Raw genomic sequence first — 22,167 nt, 5'->3', positions numbered from 1 at the left:
TTTCTATTTTTTTGCTAGATAGAAGCTCGGTAATTACCCAATATATTAAAATTAATTTATTATTATTGTAAAAAAAATACACGTTAACATATGTGTCCCTATAACTACCTATTAATTCAATATTATTTAATACATACGTGGGACTGTCTGAGCATTTTCTAATGAACTCATGCTATCATCTGCAATCGACGGTCCAACGACCTGATTAAATGGTTATTCACCCATGATTTGCGAAGAAATCGTAACTGATAGATTTAAATATCTGGGGGCACGGAAGTGCCCCCGCAAGTCGAGCAAAAAAAAAGCGGCACGGCCGTAACATCCTTTTCTCGAAGCAATTCGGGCTATTTTTGACACCCCTATAATTTCGTTGTGGATAAAACAAGAAGCCTGATTTTTCAGCAACTAATCAGTCATTGTATAAACACGGTATATTTTAAATTTCAGTCAATTTGAACCAGTAGTTTAAGAATGACAACTTGTTAAAATTTTGAATTTTGTCACTCACTGATTCACTGACTCACTGACTCACCGATCATCAAAAGTCTAAGGTACTTCTAGCAGACTTAGAAGCTTAAAATTTAGAATACAAATAGGGTTTAGTGTCTTAATCATGGGAAAAATTGAAATATTTTCTAATTTCGGTCCAGTTTTCTAAATACATTAACTGCAACAATAACTTTGTAATCCTATATAAATGTATAAGATTACAAGGTTACATTTGCAGTTAATGAATTATTATTACTGTAGAAAAAAAAATAGGTGTAAATAGGTACCTACTATATGAGGCATAACGGGAGGGGGTAAAGGGTGGGTAAGGGTGTTTAGCCCATGAAACTGAACAACATTCCCATAAGAAAATATGTTGAATTATGAAAAAAAAACGTCTTTCCATACAAATTGGACTTATGTTCGCTCTACAAAAAGAAGTGAGATGCCATCAAAAACATTCTGTAAAAACCTCAAGTCTCGCCGTAAAAAGTTGTGAGATCTATATAATACCAAGTCGATTAATCTATTTAGTCTCTACTCAAAGGACCTTCTGTCTTAAGTTATTACGTATGTTATTATCATGCCAATTCAAAAAAAATACCTTTAAAACAAATAGATCGACTTGGTCATCGCAAGAAAACACAAATTTGCCATTGTTAACATTTCAGGACCATTAACTTCTTGTCGTGCTGTGTAGTGTGATACATACTAATAATCAAATCATGCGATGGCCAGGTCGGTCTATTTGTTTTAGAGGTATTTTTTTTTAAATTGGCATGATAATAACATACGTAATAACTTAAGACAGAAGGTCCTTTGAGTAGAGACTAAATAGATTAATCGACTTGGTATTATATAGATCTCACAACTTTTTACGGCGAGACTTGAGGTTTTTACAGAATGTTTTTGATGGCATCAACTATTACTTACAGCTTATTAATTATTCAAGTTTTCAAACTTCCAAAATCTTGGCTTATAAACGTTATATAAAATTATTTAACGGGTCTTCCGACTGACATGCGTTACTTAAAAGTCCATCCGCGACCAAGGCCGATGTGACTTGCTCGAACGTCGGGTATCAAAAGGTATCATCGCAATTCAGACCCTTTTAACGTCTTAATATTAAGCTTATGTATTCACCAGCACCACATACCACATTATTGTGTTTGTCAGTAGATTGACCAATTATAGCTTAAGATAATGAGCAGATTGGTCCACCCTTTTATATTTACACCCAAATAAAACCCTTTTAAATTTTTCTTATAGATATCAGTCCTATCGTTTAGCTTCGAATTTCGCCTTTTTTTGTGTTTCAGGCAATCGAAGGTCAGATTAATGAAATCCTTAGTTCAAAACATTGTAGGATACAACTTAATTATTTCACTCCAGTTATATCATAACATTGTTGATACAGCAATTAACTGAGATAATAAAGGAAGCTGATAGCTAAGTGGTAAATAGTCACTTAAATGTCCCATAATCGTTAGTAAGCGATTAGTCCGCGACAAACTGCGCAAAAATAACCACTCGTAGCACCGCTACGGCGTAGGCGGCGTAGAGTTGCGTAGGTTCTTCAATCTTTGTGTTTTTTTTCAGCCCTGGATATCCTCATTAGAAAATTGTTGACCGTGTACTTCCATGAAAAGGTGCTTTATTAGATCGGAACTCTAAATTTGTTATTGAATTTAGTCTTAGTGTGACAATTCGAAATATAATTTAATGTAAAGATTCGTACAGTGTTTTGTCCGTTCTATCATTTTATTCAGCATTATTGTTCAGAAAATAATCACTGTGCGGGATACATTAAGGAGGCTTAGAAAACGATGCGTGACATTAGATTCAATCACTTATTGAAATGAAAGTCAATGCTTATTTTCCTGAGACCAAATGCTTAATGACTTTCTGTAGAGGAGCAAAATCAAACAACTTTATCGTTGATACATTTACATTATAGTTAAAAAAGAAAGCGTACTTTCACTTCTAAAAGTAGTACAAATACAATCAAATAATGAAATCCACATATCTCTAAACAAAAATGTTTAGATACCGTTACAAACGTGACCGGCGACAAAGCGACTGTCAACCTGATTACACCTCAATCTAACTCAACAGCAGTGAATTGGGACGAATATCCACCCCAATGAATAAAAAATAAGCCACGGCTCATCACAAAAAGCGAGGGAGTAAAAAAATAATATTATCCTGTGGAAATGAATTAAGCAACTCACTGATACTGGCTCTGGATACCAACTCTAGCGGATTGACGAAGAATATGGAGTAGGACTCTACATAATTTTCTAAAGAATAAACACCAATAAAAATGAAGCACTAGGGAATGTGTAGAAGCAATTAATCTTTTAGTAGTGAAATACTTGAAGACTATTTGGTAATTTGTTTGGGTTGCACGCTACGAATTATATAGAAAGAACGTAAATATACCCAAGGTTTTATTTCATTAAATTGTGTCGCTAAAACGTTTTGCTGTGTAGTTAAATATAGCTGTTATGAATGTAAAAAAAGATTTCGTATGATCGGTATGGCAAATAGGATAAAACAAAAACAAAAAACTAAATGAATCACAAATTACCAAATTATCACGAAATAGTATTATTAATTTCTGATGACCAAAATTATACAAAAATAAAAGTGCTAAGTAAATAAAAAGTCAAGTTTAGTCAGCGGAATATTTATACAAAAGTGTTTTCCATCCTTATTTGGCCGTAGTCTCCGATCCTTGGCGGGGTAAGTAGGGAATAAAATTAACCGAGGATGATCGCTAATGAAAATAAATTGGCGGCGGGAGATTTGAGATTACACCAGCCGCGGTCGAGACTCAACCGACGAAAAAACGGTACTCGTACACACTTCGACGTGTATTTCTTCGTAAGTTATTGTTTAGGTACTAGAAGCAACTACTTAATAATGTATATTTTAGTTTTGTAGATAAAGTCTTTGCTTTTATTACCGCATGCATTAGGTTATATGTAGAAATGAAAATGTCTTCAGAAATTCCTATAAAAAATTGAAATGATACTAAAATCATTGACTAATTGCTGCCTTTAGCATCAATTGTGATTAATTAAAAGCATACTATTTGGTAATCATTATAAAATTAGAAGCCTCTACATATCACACGTGCTATGATGGCTATACACGTGTGGTATTTTCTTGCACCTAGTGGGCAGAAAAAGACTTCATTCAAATCAGATGTTACTTCAAATAGCACTCATAACAATTGTCAATTACTGGTAACTTCAACCTACGGTTTCAAAGAACACTTACTTAGTAAGAATATTTATCATTTCATATTTTCTTAGAACATGTCTTCAAGTATGAACAGTCAGACATGTATAGGTGGCAGATAAAATGAGCGGTACATATCCGGGGGAGGCTGACGGTGGTTCATCTTGAGAGCAAGGATCAACCTGAGTTATGGCCGCGCAATCACATACTTACTTTATTGAAGAAACTTCGTTTATGTTGTTCGTGAAGTTAAGAAGATTATTCTTATTAATATTTGTCTGTGATAGTGTTTGAATTTTGTTATATTTTGTTTCTGTCTAATGTAATTTTAGTGAGTTCACTGAAGTGCGCAAATCGTGATTAAAGTATCTCTCCAGTGCATTGTGTAGTGGTCCACTAAAAAAGGTTTATAATATTTATCTCGAAAAATATTGGAAAGTCTCAATGAATCTGTTTCATTCGTATTTTTACATGTGAACTATATTTTTCAATCAGTGTAGGCTTGATTTCGTCGACGAAATTGTTCACTTGCAAAACTGTGACATAGAAAAAACAAGGAACACAATTTTTTACAAAATCAGAAAACTAATCTCAAAAACATTCTCTAAATAAATTGACCCCTCAAGTTACCAAACCACTATACATTTTTGCGAGCATCGAGGGCCAAAAATGTCATGTCAATTAATAAAATGTACCGTAAGCCGCGGCTTAGCCGGCTCCTTGTTATATCATAACTAAAGCCGTGACGTACGGGGGCGGAGGCAGGGCTTGTATGCCTTGCTGAACATTGTTTTGATGGCAGTACAGGATTTTGGCTTGAGATTGGTCATTTTGATGAAAGCTAGGTTTAGATAGAGTGTGTTGTATATCCCTCTTATGGATTATATAATGATATGGTGATGACAAACCTTATTAAACAAAGATTCTACTAAATCCTTGAGGCTTGTCTTGTATATTCTTGCAGTTTTAATCACTTTTTCTAATCGTACGTCACTAATCGCAAGTAACTTTATTTTTCTAGATATCTTCCTAATTCCTTACCAAGTTCCATGTTGTTCATAAGAACTACAAAGTAATAATCATGTGACAACAACAACCGTAACTATCAGATAAACTGAAAGAACATAAACATCGAGATGGCACAAATTCAGAGTAGTATTGTGTGGTCAACAATGAAACGTAACCCATTTGAACTAAGGGTCTAAACGAAATCAAAAGGCGAGTGAGAGAGGTCAGTGCAGGTAATTCTTATATAACCTTGATCCATATTCATATTAAACTGTATGTGAGATAGAGACAGAATTCATGTCTGTATTTATAATTCATAAAATAGGAGCACATTTTCAATTTATCTATATTTTTGTTGTGTGTTTACCCCATAACTTTTATATGTAGTGGTTATAGTACTTGAAATTACTAAAGTACGATTTTTATCAACAGCCTTATATTGGTCATTAGCATCATCATTATTATAAAGATTTTATAAAAGTATACGACGTAAACCTCAAGCAAAACGTAGTTTTGGCTTTAAAACAATCACAACTTAAATATACCAATATTTTTTAATCTTTGCGTCTTAAGGTGCCAAAGAATACAAGTTTGTGTTGTAATTAATCGCTGCAGTAAAGCACAGTACAGAAGGGGATATTACGGCGTATTAAGTTGCTCTAGTAAATCTTTCCGCTACAGACAGGCTTACCAGTTTTATTGTTTTGTATCGGCCACGGCGACTTCAGACGGTGAGCACTTGACTGAAAATCTATACTATTCAGAAAAATATGTACCTTTTGGGCAGTTTAGACTCTTGTAAAACACTTACATTATGCGATTAAATAAGAGAACTTACTCAACTTACCTTTAACCAAAACGTAATAAGCAGAATATTGTAGCAGATATATGCATGCACTAAAACTTATACATGTTTTATTGAAAAGTGCCCTACAACATATTGTTCTTAATTTAGAATTAAGGACAATTTGTCGACCAATATTTTTCCTTAGCTTCAGCTTTAATAAAGACGCGATAAGTCCAATAAAACTCGAGCTTCGATCACAATATTTCAAGGTTCATAGCAACAAGGTATATAATAAATAGCGTTATTACATCGGCGTCATAATCCATGGTTAACTAACATAAATGCGCGGCCCCGCCCGCCGGCCGGCACTTTGTTTAGATTAAAACTTAATACCACTGATATTAACATGACGACGGAGATATTTTTTTACTTTACCGTCTTATATAAAAACAGAAAGGTCGAGGAGCTTAACTTATTAAATATTAGGTGATGATGGGCCTGCTGCTTACGTTTTTCAGAAAATAAATTGGACGTTTAAAATATTTTTTTTACATGATGATTGACAATTAGGTATATCCGAAACTTAAATGTGATTTTTCGAAAACATTTATTTAGGTTGTTTAATAGTACAGACCCATAAAGAAGTTGTATGAAAATGTTGAATTTATGTTACAGACAAAATGCCTGTATAAACATTCATAGCAATATACACACAAGCGTAAAATGGGAACTTACAGCAAAACATTATAACAACTTCATTAAAAAAGCGATAAGTATTAATAGAAAAGTAACAACTTCAGGTAAATACCAATAATTAAGTCGTACTTCGGAATTTGAGAAATTATTAATGAGCTCCAAATAATTAAGACGACAGGTACCTTTAAGGCAAATACGCTAAAGAATGGATAAGAATGTCGGCCGAGTGTGCGCGATCAAAGAATAATTCCGCGTACCAACTTCAAATCTCTCTAATTGGTATAATCCGTTTCACGTTCGAACGCTGCTTCTTGCACTCAAGACGTTCATAATATATCATCGCAAGAAGTATTTGCAAGTATCTACTCTATCTATTATATTATTTTATACAAAGATTCCAAGAATTTCTCTCAGTACGATCTCATAAAATTAGCATTGAAGTACCTATCTGCCTACATACGTTATACGACGCCTGATATAAGTATAAGAGCAATTTTTTCTTCGTAATATATGACTCTTATTTTATTAACAGGCGTAGTTTTTTGTAAATATTTATACTAACTTTACTGACTATCACAAGACAGCAGTGGTCGTATAGGTATTACGTACGTATACGTGAACAATTTTGATGTAGGTATATTATATCCTAATCATTTTTAATCTACCTACTTGTTGAAGTGCACTACCTACCCGATTCCTGATTACAACGCTCATGGTCCGTTTTATTACTGTAAATGGTGTTATTATAAACATCAAAGGGATTCAAGCAGCCCACGCCTAAATTAATCTGAGACACCCGCTGCCAAAGTTGAGCGTCTCAAACTTCGGAACTTAGGTGTACTAATGTCGTACGAAACCCCGAAACAGTGAAGAGCTAGCCGGTCATTCACCAAAGATCGAAGTCTTGACAAAGACGTCTGCAGATAGTGGGTGCGATTACACCAAGTCTTGGTACTTTGACAGGTGATTTGGGTCCCCGCGCCGGCCGCTTCCGCAAGCGAACCAACAGATAACTATTAGTATTGACACATGTTGTAGTGACAATGAAAACTCCGCGATTGATGTGTTTGCGATACTGCCTCATGTTTGATGCTGGATCTGCTTCTTAGATAAGCTTTAACGCTCCGTGTGTTCCTATAATAGTTATTGAAGTTACCAATATATATTGGTTTATACTGTGAACGTTAGTTTCTAATTTGCGATAACTATTTGCTCGGTAACGCAAGCTTCGTTTTGTTTATGAAAAGTAAATGTAGGTACCTAGTTAAGCAGGTTCGTTTTATCACTTGCAGCGGGAGTTTTTCTACATAGATATCTGTATCTGTCTTTTTATGTATAAAATAAAAAGAGTTTTGAAACTTAAATTACATCTTTTAATATTCAAAGATGACAGTTAACTTTCAAATCCTTGTATTGCATTACGTAGGTACTAGACTTTAAAAGTTGGCTGTAAATACCTAGTTTAATCCGGTTAATTGCAGGCAGATATAAGTAATAGTATAAAACGTATAATTATGTATTGAAGGGCTTCTTAGTTTGGTTTATTTCCATGGCAGGCAGGCACTTTAAATAATAATTGATAAGTAGTAAGTGTCTCTCGTTGTTACTGTTGCTAATCCAACTACCGTCATGTAGATAACTTGTAGATTAGAATGTAGTTAATTCAAGTATGTAGGTGCTTCTGCTAGAGATATAGTAGTACATAATGGCGATGGCCTAGAAGTAATTATAAGCACCAAGGAGGTAGGTATGTGTGCTTGTAATTATTTTATTGAAACTTAACTTTTTGAATACCATAGGATTTGCATACTGTCAGCGTAAATTATGAATTTCAAGTTCTGGTTGAAGTTTTTGCAATTTTCGTCTTATGTTTGTAAGGGTAAAATAAAAAAAACAACATTACCATTTCATATTATATTCAATTAAATTTTTGTTTATATTGAATCGAATAAACATTTAGCCAATATTTTCGTTATCTAAGCGGTAAATGCTTAAATTGTTCGTGTGAGCCTAGTGACGTAGTTTTACAATAAAACTTATTTAACATTAATAAAATATTTACAATATTTGGAAATTTCATCACAGCATCACGAAAACAAGCATAACATTGGAACAACAAAACAAACTGTGGAGATACAACTATGATGCGTACAACTATAAAACAAACGTGACGGAACAGCCTCAATCGATAAATGCGTAAATACTGTAACATAATTGTGGCTACGACCGCTTCACTGCACCAACAACACACTATACAAGTATACAAGTATACACTAATGAAAACTATAAAACACCTCGTATTATACTGCTCGTTAACCCCTAACACCATATAATATGAATAAATCTTCCAATATCTGTACAATGTATTGCAATTTTAAATCGCAAAACAATCTAGTCACTTCGGGCAGTGAAACGGTCATTTAATTTATTATCAGCTGACATCATGCGGCCACTCTACAACACTAACCGATCTTTGGATTGAGGAAGCAATATTAACATCTATAACAGAAGAGTACATAATACGGAATGTGCGTTTGTACGGCCGACAAGCCCGGCCGAACATTCAGTAATATCATTTCCAATATATTACTACTATGTGCAATAATATCATTATTATTATGACTCAATACTAATTATACAAATAATGTACATAATTAGAATAACATTGAATACCATTCTATACGCCGACCTCACTATCATAATTTAAGTGGAACTTTTAATGAGAATATTCATAATTTATATTCTAACAACAGAATTATACAACTACTGTAAAATTTAATAAATAAAACCGAGTTCTGAGTCGTTTATGTACATACTAGGATATTGAGATTCCTTCACAAATACTTGTGACATGTCCTTTGATAGTAATTTGTACCTACATCTATGTAGTCTATGTACACAATAAACATTACGATGTGATCGCTCTATCAGATAAGTTGACACTACTTTATTTATACTTATAACGATATCGCATTCAAATAATAACTACCTTAAGCGAAACCATGATCATTAATAATCTACACTGTTACTAATAAAGTCCTCTGAATAATACGAACTGTTTAAAGTTAGGATGACGCGATCGCCGTCATTTTAATACTAACATGGCACTTCACACCATTAAACGATTCGATATCAGTCTTTCGTGTATATGCTGCGACGCCACAAACACTAAAATCTCTCACGTTTATTGCCAGCGCCGAGGTTCAGCTCATACCAGCTTCCTCTCTGCTAGAGCGTGCGGGTGTCCGGGGTGCGAGTAGTGTCCCGGAGACGACGGTTCATACAGAGACATCTTCAGTCTCTTGCACTTCGCCCGTCGGTTTTTAAACCAAAATTGCACATTCTTTGACTCGAGTCGTGGAAACTTCTGCCTGTACGGCATCCTGTTCAACTCTTCGGTGTACTTTAAAATCAAATTGTGCGAAGGATGCGTGTTCATTGAGAACCACTGTTCCAAAACGGGGACTTCAGACACTGGGTCGATAAACGTCCTGTTTCGCTTGCGGCGCTCATCTGAAGCACCTGCAAGGGCGAGGTTGAGGCCGCTGGCGCCTTCTCCTGGCACTGGACCTACGCCTGGAAAGCCACTCATGTACTGGCTCATATACATGATGCCGTGTCCGAACATAGGGTGATTCGGCACCATGGGGAAGGGAAGACGATCAAGATGAGGAGAAGTGGGCCTGTAGTGCCTCTCCTGAATAACATCTTCATCGGAGGCGTCGTGTTCATCGCCGACGCCGTTCTCATCTTCGTTATTGTTGTTATTGCTGTTGTTGTTATGTGAACTTGCATCACTGTTCTTAGCTGGAGATCGCTGGGGAGAGTGCGCGTTGTCGGGCTTACTCAAATCTCGTGGTTCTTGTTTAATGTCATGTACCTGAGAATAATAAATTCAGCTATTAACATATCGTAAAGACGTAGAAATAATAGGTGTTAACAAATAAATAAGTTTTAACAGGATTAATATTGAACATAAAATTACCTTGATTATGTCAGGAGGTTTGGGAGACTCTTGCGGTCTATCATCGGTATCATTGTCATTGTTCTTCTTGGTTGTAATCAGCGACAGAGGTGCGTCAGGGCTTTCTGGTCTGTCATCTGGGTTCAAGTCACCACCATCGTCCTCTAAATCGGACCCTCCATTGGACAAATTATCTTCAGACATTACAGACATCGGATATCGACCTGGACTGCCTGACAGCTGCATTGGGCTTTTCATCGAATTGTGATCTTGAGATCCATAGTTGTCACCTCCAGGCATAAGGGATCCATTGGTCGGACTATGGCTTCTGCTGTTGAATCCGTTAACGCCGAGGTGACAACTTAGACCACCGATGTTGCGAAGCTCTGCTCGCTTTTGCGCAGCACGTGCATTCTTGAACCAGTAAACAACATTATTAACATCGAGAGGCTTCCGTCCACGCCGCGATTCTAGGTTGTTCAACTCTCGAACATACTGTTGAATTTGCTGTCGACTTGGATGTTGATTTTCAGAAAACCAGCGCTGCAACTTTGGCAGTTCAAGCTCAGGGTCAAAGCTCGTACGCATTCGTGTCTTCTGTGTGGGGTATTGACTTTGAACTGTCTGCAATGCTGGGTGTAAGTGATCAGGCATTGTATTGAGAGTCGGTGAGCGCGTTTTAGGACCAGGAGATGGATATCGTCGGGGACTGAAGGGTGGAGGCCGAGGTGATACTTGGGCACTCCACCAAGATTCAAATTTACGGCGCATTTCTTCCGACGGCTCGTGGAAATTGTGCGGTCCCGGTGTACGATCTTGGCCGCGACATATCTGAGCCAACGTAACCTACAACAAAGGAAACATATTTTAAAATGAAGGTCGCATGAACTAGGTGGAATAGTAAATAAAACAACAAGATACGGCAAACAATTTTAGACGATTTTAAAGAGGTCAGTCTAACCAGCAACAGATACAGAGATAATTGTTTGAATAAACACCGAGCATTGTTTCACAGAACATCGCCATTAGATTATGAAAATATTAGGTCGGTTGTTAATGCATGTGTCATGCGCGAGCGGTCGGCGCGGTTCTGACGCGCGAGGTGTTTACTCGGTGGTTAGTGCGCATCACTCCGCGCGCCGACGAAACTTCAATCATGGTCTGCTCTAAAACAATGAGCGGGAAGGGCGTCTCGACAATTAGCATCCACCCACTACGCCCTCAACTAGGCGCCGGCGACCGCGCGCCACTAAGTGCTTGCACAGCAACCGCGCTGCATCCGCGCCGCTAAACAAAACGCCCGAAAAGCCAACCGATCCGACACCTCTGTTTGACCCTCAAACAAAGCGTGTGACTACACATGATTCCAATGCGATGTTTAAATTTCTCAACTATTTGTTCAAAACGATAAGACTAGTGCATGTTTAGAGAGGTATTAATCGCGCAGCAAGTAGTCAATCACAAAGAACTTGTCAGATTATAGCTACGTCGCGGAGTTTACTCAGCTTGACAGTTATGCAAGTGAGATCTGCTCGTATCGCTAGATTACATAGAACAATGCCAGTGATTACGTCGTCAAGCGACTTGTCAGGCCGGCCGTACTGTTGCTAAATCAGACGTTAAATTAACTGTAAGTATTACACATCGAGATTGTGCCTATAAATCATGTCAGAGGTATTAGCGCAGCGCTACAGTGATACGTTAATCCGCTTCTTTGTTTTATATTTTTAAATAGTGAGGCCATATTTGCTTTCAGATATTGTCTGTTTCAGCTTCATGGAAGATTTACGAGAGCTGGCGCCTGCGCGTGATAACTCGCGTCACGTGTAATCCGCCTAAGTACGTAATTCGGTGTGTGATTGCGAACATTTCTTGATATACTCGTAGTTAAAGGACAACTTTGAACACAATAGGCTTAGTCTTATCTAACATTATTTTCGTTGTGTGTACATACGCTTCTTACGCATGCATGAAGGAGTGATTAAAATGTAACCCGTTATAAAGAACCTTGAAATTTCAAAGAGATTTTGAAATTAAGTAAGAAAGTAGTCTTAAAGAAGATTTATGGTTTAAAATTGATCCTGCAGCGAGGTGGCACTCGGAAAACCCCTTCGATAAAATATTCCTCGAGCGTCTAAAAGTTTGCTCGGAGTTAAAATCGAAGTGGCGCAAATTGGCGTGAGATAAATTACCATAATATCATAGAGCCGAGTTCATCTGGCGTTTAGCTACAACTTCACTGTTCGAGGTGTTTGATTATCTTGCCCGGTCGACTTCCTTTGCTTCATTTGCGGAACTTTGTCTCGACTTTATAACTTCAATTTGTTTAGCTATCTGCCCGCGGGACCATTGTGACTCATGGCTTTTCATTTGTTATGAATTGTTCTACTTTTATAAGTGCCACAATATAAACTATACAACTAGACGATGTCATTGCAAAAGCTAAATTGAAATATAGATCCGCAGAGCCGGTTATGGGTGAAGGAGGGCGCACAGAGCGCTAACCTCGCGTTTAATAAGATTATAAAGCATTATTTTATGGTATTAATAAGATCAAAAGCGTTCGTACATCTAAAACTCCTTTTAACCCTCTTTCGGTGTGGCTCAAGTTAGAAGACGAGGGCACGTCGCCCGCGCCTCGCCCCCTTTACCTAACCCGTTCGCAACAAGGTGGATATTTAGAAAATATAATAAGGCGTTGCGAGGCGCGGATGAGACTCAGATTCAATTAAATTTATTATGTATGGAGATCTCGCGTGTGAGACAGGTGCTCATCGCGTCAGCAAATTGTTATACGTACCTATGACGCCATCTACAGCTTTATAACTCTAATTAATGTAGATCATGTACGTCGAGACTTAACGATTATTTTTGATACTGTTGATAGAACTTGAATTCGTCTAATATTTCTAATATAGTTTCGCTTTATTCAACAACTTATACTAAAAATCTTTATGCAGCTGTCCATTGCATTCACAGCCAAAATGTTACACCTCCGCAACTTATCTACAAAACCGAGTGTACAAACTAAACATTTTAAACTTGAACCAACACAAGTACCATTTAACATGCCTTCAAACAATTCATTGTACTAACGTAGAGCCGCGAACATGAAAACAAATGCTGCTTAATTCTTCCCCCGCCGATGATCCCTATTAGCAGAGTCTTAGCAGTAACCTCGCAATTATAACGACCAAATTGTACCGAGCTACTTACCGAGTTTGATAATCTGTCTTCTGATGAGCTCGCTCTTGTTAAAATTTATAAGTAGCTAAGATTTCAAACGTCTAGTGTGGAGTACTTTAGAATGGCGCCCTATTTTGCAGCGTGTGTAACGAATTTTCCTTATTTGTATTTATAATTAAATACATTGAGTTTTTTGTTAGATGTAAATACACTAATAATATTAATTATAATTAATATTTTAAGCTTTTTGAGGCTCATACTTATATATTACAAAAAAATATAAGGTTTAATCTTAAACAAGAAGTGTGGTGAATTACGAAAACAAAGACACGCAACGAGATAAATCATAACAATTCTCAAAATCCCTCAACCGAACCTCTATTATTATAAAAGCCAAACATCGATACCAAAATCGAGTCTCAAGTACCGAATCTTTAATTAAATCATCACAATACACAAACAGCTACTAGGATAAATGTTTTCGATTGAAAGCGTTTACAAAGCGGGCTTAAAATATGGAAAACAATGAGTTTCCACGGTAATAAGGGGTAAAGGTTTAGTTGGCAGCATTGTGAGCCAGGTCGGGGAACCACGGGACATAACGTCATTCTCTGAATGTTGGTTTAGCGCAGTGTACCGTACACTCATTGTCGCCCTATCTGGATGATTTTAACGCCCCAATCGCTTGTTGTAATTTGATTTGACAGATGTTTTTGGAAGCGTTTCTGCTATTGAATTGTTCACCAGATTATGATTGTGGTGGTTGTGTTTTGGCTTCGTCCGACAGATAGGTAAATAAAGAGGGCTTATCGTTTTAAAATTCGTGAAAAAGTAGTTTTAACAAAAATGTTTGTTTAAAATTCGTGAAAAAGTAGTTTTAACAAAAATGTTTGTTTTTTTTTTAAGCAAATAGATTCTACTAAAACTTAACCCGAATATAAGGCTTGTTCTCATTTCTAAAACGGACAATACGTTTCTGTTTAGACTGACATCTCAATAACATTTAATTTTGTAACATTATACCTTTCTTACCTCATCCAAGGGACATCCGGTGGACATCAGGAGTGGTCTGCTTTGCACCAACAGGAGTCTTAAGAGCTTGTCCTTGATGTCTTGTAGAGGAGTTGGCCGTGGTCTTAGCAGTTGGATCCTGAGGGTCGCGACGGTGGTCAGCTCCCCTAGTACTTCACCAACGGTAGCTAAAGGACCGTCAGAAATCCTCTCGAAGGGCAGTGGCTTCCAGTTGTTGATGACTACTTGACCTGGTAACAAAAGAAAAATACATTCAAATAATGAAATAGTTGGTAATTATTTAATGGTCGTGTCGTCGAAGATTAGAATCATGAACAGGCAGGGTAAGGTCTTGATAATGGTGTTACTAAAGATATAATGCCACTCTTGTGATAAACTTCACAATGTAAGGATTGATAAAGGTAGAAGCGTAGGTGGAGATGCTTCACAAGAAAGGCCGAGTACATATTACTTTGTATTGGACATAATATACTTATATCCTACATGGTGTCCGGTGTATACTCGTACTCAGATAGTGTGTATCACGGTGGTTAGTTCTTCTTAAATAATTGTATTTACCTTTAGCAGAAGCAGCCAACTCGTGCGGGTATCCGAGTCTCATCATAGCAGCAGGCACAAGCTCATGGAACGCGGTGGCAGCAGGGATGATGACGTAGCTGTCTGTCTCCACTACTGCTCGCCGCCTCCAAGCGCCTTCCTCCAGAGAAGACACGGCCTCAACCACGCAGTGGACCGGCAGGGTTTTACCTAAGACAACAGAAATATAGGTTAATTTATTTTTCAATTAAATTATCGTATTTGTACTAGTTTTAAGTGCATATCAGTTTAAGACTTTCTACTGCAGTCATAGGACAGAGATTCGGTGCTCTATGTTTACTCCTTTATTACTTAAACTTTGTCTACAATTTTCCTTTTAGTACTATAAATTATAGTTATATTATTTTTATTACCATCGAAGCAAAAAACGTAATGGAAAATTCTTTTCCCGCTTCTTAAAAATCAGCTACTTAGTAGCTTTGCCGTCGAAACGCTGTCGCTAAGAAGGCGTCTTAATTATTTAGCAACTTTTCAAGCGAGAAAGCAATGCTTTTGACTTGCTCGCGGACGCGGCAAAAAACCTACTGAAATGTTAAAATAATAATTAATCCTTGTAGCAAGAGGCGGCCGCCCATCGCTTTGTGACGACCGATGCTTTCACCGTTCTTCTTTGTAAACGCTTCCTTAGCAAGATATTAAATAGTTTTTGCTGCTTCCATGCACTTTTTGCAGCCGTTAATAGCGCTTCTGGACGTTTGAAATAGAATCGGACGCTTTCCTTTAAAAGGAAATTATTTTTTTAAGCTTTATTTTAAGTGCCTTTTACTAGACCTAGTTGTGATATAACACAAGGAACTCATAATACTACAGGAGAATCGAAACACACACGCAAAGTTCTCTATATTCAATATTATCACGGTAAACAATCTGATTTAGAGTATCAGTTGAAAACAATAGATGTCTTTGAGACCGCTGTTATTGAATTTACATAATACCATACCGGAATACGGTTCAACAAAACATAGTGGCTACATTGAAATTATAAATTTCACCGCAATAATCTTTTAATAACAGGGTTGAGGTGCGTTAAGCTGTGTTAGCTTTTGGGTTACGTACTTTTCGTATACGAGTTTCAGTTTTGGTAATCGCTCTAACTAACTTTCAATAGTTTTAGTTAAGTTCTTTAGGAAACGCTTTGTTTTAAGTAGGGTTAGCTTACTTTTGCCTTAAAAACTGTTTATTGGATTTGAAAATATTTTGATCAAAGCTTCTAAAGTAATTAAGATACGGGTCACTTTATTTAGAAAATTTTACTCAGTCATTGCTTTTTAAATTATTTTGCATAAATACCATTTATATTATCAGACTGCATCATTATCACCATGTTACTATCCATTACAACATATAAAACCATTATCATGTAATTTTAAGTTAAATACACATACATAAATGTAGCGAGACGGGAAAACTTTGGTCAGCCCTAGTCGTTGTGAGGGTAGTTGCAAGTTAGCACCTAGCCTACGATTTAATACGAAGCTTGGATTACGTGAGGTTTAGTTGCGGGTCGGCCGCCGCCCGAGACGGTCCTTTGGTCAGTTAAAACCCTTGCTTTATGAAACTATACACGTGGAATTGAATATTAATTAAATGCGATAGGTGCCTGCTATATTTTAGGCAAACTTTTGCCCGTTTGTTTATTGAACAAAGCCAGTTGAGAAATACGCTTGATATATTTTGAATTTGATCCAAAAATTGTTAAGTAATTAGGATTTTTCTTTACCATTTAATATACATATAAAAGACACAGCCGCGCGGATCGATCTCTGAGGTTAAGCCATGCTTGCCGAGGTTGATTTGTGGATGGGTGACCATCTTATACATATCGAGTTCCTCCGTGTTTCGGAAGGCACGTTAAATTGTGGGTCCCGGCTGTCAATTTCGAAGAAATTTGACAGTCGTTAACAGCAGTCAGAAGCTTGAAAGTCTGACAACCAGTCTTACCGAAGGGTATCGTGTTATCCCAGGTAACTGGGTTGTGGAGGTCAGATAGGCAGTCGCTCCATGTAAAACACTGGTATTCAGCTGCATCCGGTGAGACTGGAAGCCGACTCCAACATAGCTTGGAAGAAAGGCTAAGCTGATATATATAAAAGACACAGTACATATATCTTTTAAATCTTGTTTATTTAGCTATGTATTTGAATAAAACAAATATGTACACGTATAAAACGCCTTGAATTCTTAGTTCTAAGTTTATAACATTCTGTAACTTGAAAATATTAGAGCCGTCCCGCTATTCATCATTAATCTTCGAAGGAGCTACAAATTGGAACAGTTAGATACGACGTTCATTAGCTCACTACATAAAACAGCAATTAGACAGACAGACGAACAGAGCGCTTAGAACTAGCTAAAGGAAACTCTCGACTTTATCACGCAATAGCGACTGGCAACTGATTGTTACCGACTGGATAAAACAATAGATACACTCTAGGTTTCATTAACAAAGGTCGGTATTTAGGGAAATTATACATAATTACTGTCATCATAATGTTCAGCCATTTTGAATATTGCATTGTTGTAATGAGATCTTTAATTTAAATATGACGGTTGTCGTTCGGCGATATTATAATACCTGATTAACACAAAAACTTGACGATTTGTGTTAACTTTTTGCTGCGCGATAATAAGGTATTGTGTTCAATTTATGCTTTTTAATTATTCATTGTTCCTAAGCGCCGATTTTTCTACGTTATATACTTTAACCAAAGAATAACTATGGCCTTATTAACCGTCAAAATATCAAAACAAAACCTCATTGTATAATAGTTATATTACGATGAAAGAACGAACTCTTAAACAATTAAATACCAAGTAGTGTGTTACATAATAAGCCGTCTGAAGGCTTAGCCGATCACAACACTTGAAAAGAGTTCAGTAGGTACACGAGAGGCTTGCCGACCGGCCTTAGCAGTAAGTACTGAATTAAAACTTTGAACTAACAGGCATTACCGGCTGACATCTAACATCGAGTGAGCTTCAGATAGACGAGAACTTCGAAATACCTATATGAACGTATTATTAACTCTATGACTCGACTTTATATGATGTTTTTTTTAACAGCTGATTTTTACAAACATACAAACAACAGACACAAAGTACAACCAGACCCGAAACGATTATTTGTGGTTCGCATAAATAATTGTTCCGTGCAGGAATCGAACCCACGACCTTCCAATGCACTGATAGTGGCGTAGAGATCACCTCAACCACTGCGCCACGGAGACTGACAATATGTCATCGTGTCGAACATGGTTACTGTGACTGTTTATAAGACTACAATAAGACAGTCGATGTTTTAATATTTATACTTCATTTCCATCAAGTGATTATTAAAATGCTAGCTAAAAAGTTGCAACACTTAAATTACTTAGTAGCGAAAGGTAAAAAGTCAATCAAATTTTTATCTTCTTACCGCGATCGGAGTAAAAAAGATAGGTAATCGTTGATGCTTGAATGGCAAATAGCAGTTAATCAGAATATAAAATGTAAGTAAAGAAGCAACAATGTAACGCTAAGGTGTAAGGAAATAAGTAAAATGTCATGTATTTATATGAATGTGTCTTCACCCGTCGGACTAGATGTTATGGCTTAAACAGATCTGTTCACAATCAAATTCTGCGCCTTTCAGAACTCTCCACCCCTAAGTTGACAACGAAGATGTAGAGTTACTAAATAAGACTTCAAGTAATGTTCATATAATCAAGTTGTTTTGAGTCATATTTTTGAGTAATATCGCGTGTCTATTCAGCCTGTCTATCTATTTAAAAAGATTCAGACACATGAAAGTGAAATGATAAGTGTCAAATATTATACAAATGCATTGATTGAATTGAATTAATACTTTTTACAGATTCTTGTCGAATTTGGTAGTTACAAGTTCAACAATCAATAAATTTTAGATTTAAGTTACATTTTTTATTATCCATAACAACATATCTGTGTCCTTTTTTTTAATCAATGCTGAAGCATAACCCCAAGAAAACATATTTGTTAGCAATTACATTTTAGCCGCTTTTGATTGAACATCAATTATGTTTTATATCTTTGTCACATCCAGTATGTCTGTACAAGAGTCACGAAGCATTAACAATGAGCCGTGAGACGCGTGTACTTACTCGGAGTTAACGTAAGTATTCGCTAAAAGACTCATCCGCGCTCCGCCCTCCGAGTCACTGCCTTAATTGAGTCGACTGGAAAACCTTACACCCCATGTATGTATGTTAATAAATCTAGTTATAATGTTTGTACATGAAAAATGTGGGAGGATTCATGTATGTGATACATGTGGTAGATTCAGTAATTGTAACGACTATCTTAAGTGTCTATATTTGACCTAAATGTGTGAATGATTTGATTTTGATTATGGAAAAAAACAGTTCTAAGAATTTATTTTAAAACTCCTTAGGGAAAGGAATGAAAATGATCTGTGTTCACTGTTTTTCATGATTAATGTGTGCACAAAAATTATTCAGTAGTTTCCAGGAAATCACTTTATCTCTCAGAACTTTGTGTCTGAATGATTTTCTAGCAAAATTCCAGATAGTCTAAGCGTCAAAGATATATTTTCTACTCGCAGTACATCGACCAATATTCCTACAAACGTACTCATAATTCCCCGTAACTCACTTCACAGTATTAAAATAAACATACGTGCTTTTCACTCATAACACGACACATAATGTTGTAAATATATTGGAGACAAAGGCTCGCATTCAATGATAGCATGACAGGGTATTTGCTAGGTTTCAGCATCCGTCACGCCACGACTTAGCCAATCTAAATAGATCATCGCTCACGAATGGGCCTTCGATAAACACGCAAATCCAATAGTACTTGTTACTGATGGGTGCTGTTGTTAATGTATCATTACTAGTTTTTCATGTGTAGTTGTGATTTTTATGAATACTTTAGGATAGTTCCTACTTAATACTTTAGGCTGCTATACTGAATTTGTAAATATATGATTCACAATTTCAGGATAGCGTTAAATCATTTCCATTTTCTTTTCTCATTTCCGTGTACTCCTATCCTTACTGACTTAACAATCAAGATTCTGCCTTGCATATATAATCAAAGTTACAAGATATAATATTTAAACCACAGATATCAGTCTGCACTCTGCATATTGCTTACAATATTCAGTTTTCATTACAAAATAAAACAACCCCTTCACACATCAGCCTAAAACTCCAAGAAAATCCAATTAATGTCGTAAACAGTAACTCAAAAATGAAGTTTGTAAGTTTAATTGAGAGAGTCGCGTTGTCGGGTCGATGTAGATAACACCTACGGTTGGTCGCTAATCCCCTTACGCCCCCTAAACTTTCACCTGACCGCGGCAGACGGTCTAATGCTGGACTAAACAATGCACGTACATGTGACTCAGGTAGATACATAAAAAATATAGAACTGATTTGAGAAGACTAATAGAAAAATAACTATTTTTAAATGAAAATCAAACTTTACCCATGATAATAAAACTTTGACTGACTCCAAAATCGAATCATGATCTGTTAAATATGTATTATAAACATACTATACGCAATCCATCAGAGATAGGACAATATTCAAACTAATTTTACAGGATTTCGACAAGGACGCATCTCATAACCATATGACATCCAAAATGGTATCTTCGAAACAGCCAACACTTATCCAGGCTAGACGAGAATCTGTTAACCCCAGAGCTAACCATTGCATATCTGCTACACCGTCCACAGTATGACTAAGTAAGTTGAGCCGCACGTATCAACTGACCGTTCTGTCTAGGAAGGTAACACGACCTAGCCCGAGACGCACAGGGCTTATGTCTAAGCCCCGCAGCCTTTATTATACTCTACTTTAATACTCAGATTTAACTTTACTACAACTTCCCGTTAACTTTATATACGTAGTATTAAAGATTGTTTGTGAAACTGTTTATAGTGTTCGTAAGACTGGACTTGTTTTTGGTGTCCTGCTGTGGATTAGAAAGCGGATTCGGTTCTAGTCTATGATTCAAATGGATAGCAGCAAGCTATAAGCTTTAGGTTTCAGGAAAACAAACCGTCATGCTTACAAAGTACCTAACAAAGCATAAAAAACTTAGCTCTCTTGATTCGACATTAAATATTTCTTAAGTAAGTGTACTTAGTGATAACGGTCGGTCATAAACTTGAAATATATTCCAGTGTAACTGTGATTAAAGCAAAAAGGCGATCAAAAGACAGTACAATTTTAATACAATTGATTTTAGGCACAGTAAATGCTAGTAAAAAAGTTAGTGCGCGTGTGTTCTGAATATCTATTATGGTTAAATTTGTGCTATTTTATTATGACAGGAGCGTATCTTTGTGGTCGTAAACGGAAAGCCGTAATCCTAATATGCTATCCGTCACGTCATTTTGTTACTCGGTGTACTGTAGGTTAGGTAATAAAACCTTCTATTTCCGTTTAGTGTCCGAATACGACTAATGTGTGAACTAATATTCGTTAATGTCGATATGAAGTCATAATTTATGAGGAAAAACACAGTAGTGGTATTGCTACTTCTATCAAATAATTAACTTAAATCCGGGCACTAAATAAGACATAGTACCTAGGTTTTTTATTTAAATACAATCAATCGCAACAATATCAAAACCTTTACGAAACGTCACTCCATCATGGCTTTTTCTTCATCATCCTAAACTGTGTTAAACAAGATAAGCAAAATCAATGTTCTGTACCCAATTATATGGTACTTGAATGTTTATTCGCACAATAAGGTTGGAGATAAGGCTAACAATAATTGTGAAGGCGTTACAGCTGTCATAGGGCGTGTTTGTCGGTTTAATTAAGAAACTCGGTTCATCCCCTCAGAGAACATTGGCCCAAATATTTGACACCGTTTTATTAATTCAATGAATTTAAATGACTGGTATTTAGAATAAGATTTACAATGTTTTGCAACTCTGATTAAGTTAACTGTTTGTATCAGGAGTGTACTTTAAATACCAATTGTAAACTTACTACAAAATAAGGTTAATATGGTGATTCAATCTCTAGAAATATCCTCCTTAAGATTTCTCCCTGTATTAGTGTTCATTTTTTTTCAATAACAATTTCATTTCAATAACAATTTCACGTTTATAAATTTCAAAGCTTTGACTTATCTCATAGCTACTTGTTACTAAATAGA

The 22,167-nt window shown here is 36.4% G+C and overlaps 1 protein-coding gene across 2 annotated transcripts in view; it reads right to left on the bottom strand.

The window, feature by feature from the left end:
* Positions 1-8,133: 8,133 nt before the first annotated feature.
* Positions 8,134-22,167, bottom strand: part of dve (SATB1_N and homeodomain domain-containing protein dve) — a 69,244-nt gene continuing 55,210 nt past the window's right edge. For both annotated transcript variants that reach the window (XM_076113984.1, XM_076113980.1), the window contains exons 3-6: positions 14,967-15,155; positions 14,409-14,638; positions 10,212-11,036; positions 8,134-10,106 (exon numbers count right to left, since the gene is read on the bottom strand). In XM_076113984.1, coding sequence (XP_075970099.1) covers positions 9,435-10,106; positions 10,212-11,036; positions 14,409-14,638; positions 14,967-15,155 — 1,916 coding nt within the window. In that variant the 3' untranslated portion in view covers positions 8,134-9,434. The remainder of the gene's footprint in view (positions 10,107-10,211; positions 11,037-14,408; positions 14,639-14,966; positions 15,156-22,167) is intronic.

Source organism: Anticarsia gemmatalis, chromosome 1, assembly GCF_050436995.1.
Source record: "Anticarsia gemmatalis isolate Benzon Research Colony breed Stoneville strain chromosome 1, ilAntGemm2 primary, whole genome shotgun sequence".
In the NCBI taxonomy this organism is placed as follows: Eukaryota; Metazoa; Arthropoda; class Insecta; order Lepidoptera; family Erebidae; genus Anticarsia; species Anticarsia gemmatalis.
This window is presented reverse-complemented; position numbering and strand designations above follow the sequence as displayed.